The 1,449-nt window shown below is 35.0% G+C and overlaps 2 protein-coding genes across 2 annotated transcripts in view; one reads left to right on the top strand and one right to left on the bottom strand.

The window, feature by feature from the left end:
- Positions 1–6: 6 nt before the first annotated feature.
- LOC108623036 (DNA-binding protein RFXANK-like) lies at positions 7–1,443 on the bottom strand. The gene is made up of 5 exons (XM_018021285.2): positions 926–1,443; positions 737–869; positions 442–662; positions 234–381; positions 7–152 (listed from the first exon to the last, which is right to left on the bottom strand). The coding sequence occupies exons 1-5, from the start codon at positions 1,181–1,183 to the stop codon at positions 85–87; spliced, it is 828 nt and encodes a 275-aa protein (XP_017876774.1). The 5' UTR covers positions 1,184–1,443; the 3' UTR covers positions 7–84.
- Positions 1,281–1,449, top strand: part of ArgRS-m (arginyl-tRNA synthetase, mitochondrial) — a 2,916-nt gene continuing 2,747 nt past the window's right edge. Inside the window, exons 1-2 of the mRNA XM_018021257.2 lie at positions 1,281–1,296; positions 1,368–1,381. Of these exons, the coding sequence (XP_017876746.1) occupies positions 1,281–1,296; positions 1,368–1,381 (30 nt within the window). The remainder of the gene's footprint in view (positions 1,297–1,367; positions 1,382–1,449) is intronic.

The raw sequence follows: 1,449 nt of genomic DNA, 5'->3' as shown, positions 1-1,449 counted from the left end.
TAAATATAGACATAATACAATTTTTACAGTTCCTTAAGCTTATAAGGTGCTTAACATCATGTCTAGATTATGTACACTATCGCTTTATTGTAATATATCTGGTGGTACATTTGCCACTTGTTGTACCAAGTAATTTTCAATAACTGCTTTGGCTGGAAAATGATAATAACATATCTTCTTATAATTGATACTATATGCCAGAAGCATTCGTTATATAATCTTTGCTCTCTTACCAGTTAAAGAATTATTTAATACCGCTGCATGATAAGCACTCGTATTATACATGTTACGACGCGTAATATCGGCACCTCTGGTTAATAATTCGTAACATACATGAGGATGATCACCATATGCTCCATACATCAAAGGTGTATTCCCTTCCTTTAAAAACCAGCATATTAAAGCTTCTATGTAACAAGAAGCTTATTACTACAAACTTACTTCATCACTTGCATTACAATCTGCCCCATGATTTAATAGTAACTTTACAAGATCGTGATGTCCATAAGCAGCTGCCAGATGTAGAGGAGTTTCTCCGTTAAGTCCACGATAGTTTTTATTCGCACCAGCTCTGAGTAATTGTTTTGCACTACCTAATTGGCCATACCCAGCAGCCCACATCAAACCGGTTAATCCCTTTTCATCAGGCGCATCTACGCTACCTTTACAACAATTAATTATTTAATAAATATACATGTAGTATTGTTCCTTTAATCAGAGATATGCAATATCATACTTGGATGTATATGGTCAGGTGTGAGTTCACCTTGCCCAGCTAATGTATGGAATGTAATATCACTGCCACCGTAAAGTTGAGGTATTTCCGTTTGTGTATTACCTCTTTGCAAATTAGTGAGCAAAGTAGGAGGCTGGAAAAAGTGTTCGGCTGAAATGCTTGTAGCATGTCTTTTGTTTAAATTAGTACCTTGTAGGGTTGGAAAGCACTAGTTCTTGTAGCATCTTGCCAGGCACCTGGAGCCCAATGCCATTTGGTTTCTATGGGTTCAGATTTGCATTCAATATTAACATTTTCTAGTTTACAGATCAGTGGCCTTGGCCTGATTCCAATCGTCGATTCTTCGACCGTTTTTGTTTCATTACTAGCAGCATCAGGTTTTTGTTCTTTGTCGTCCTCCTCCTCCTCGTCTTTTACGATTAGTTCAGAATGGATTTGATTATCCATATTTTTAACAACTTTTGTATGTAGATTACGATCTTATAACCTGTCTCGTTTGTTGTTATCACTAAAGTTTCGTAATTCCTTCGATATTATGATATAAATGTTTTTAAACATTTGCAAAAGAATTTGGCTTTAATTAAATGAAATATAATATCATTTTTAATGAATTAATCTCGTCGTAAAATAGGCATAACAACTTGTGTGATTCTAACGATACAAGATTTGAGAGATAGAAACTAAGTACATGCAGTATAAGTACACGAAAGATA

This window comes from Ceratina calcarata, unplaced genomic scaffold (assembly GCF_001652005.2).
Source record: "Ceratina calcarata isolate Rehan_Ccalc_2016 unplaced genomic scaffold, ASM165200v1 scaffold250.2, whole genome shotgun sequence".
NCBI lineage: Eukaryota > Metazoa > Arthropoda > Insecta > Hymenoptera > Apidae > Ceratina > Ceratina calcarata.
Note: the sequence above shows the minus strand (reverse complement) of the source record. Positions and strands in the feature narration are given on the sequence as shown.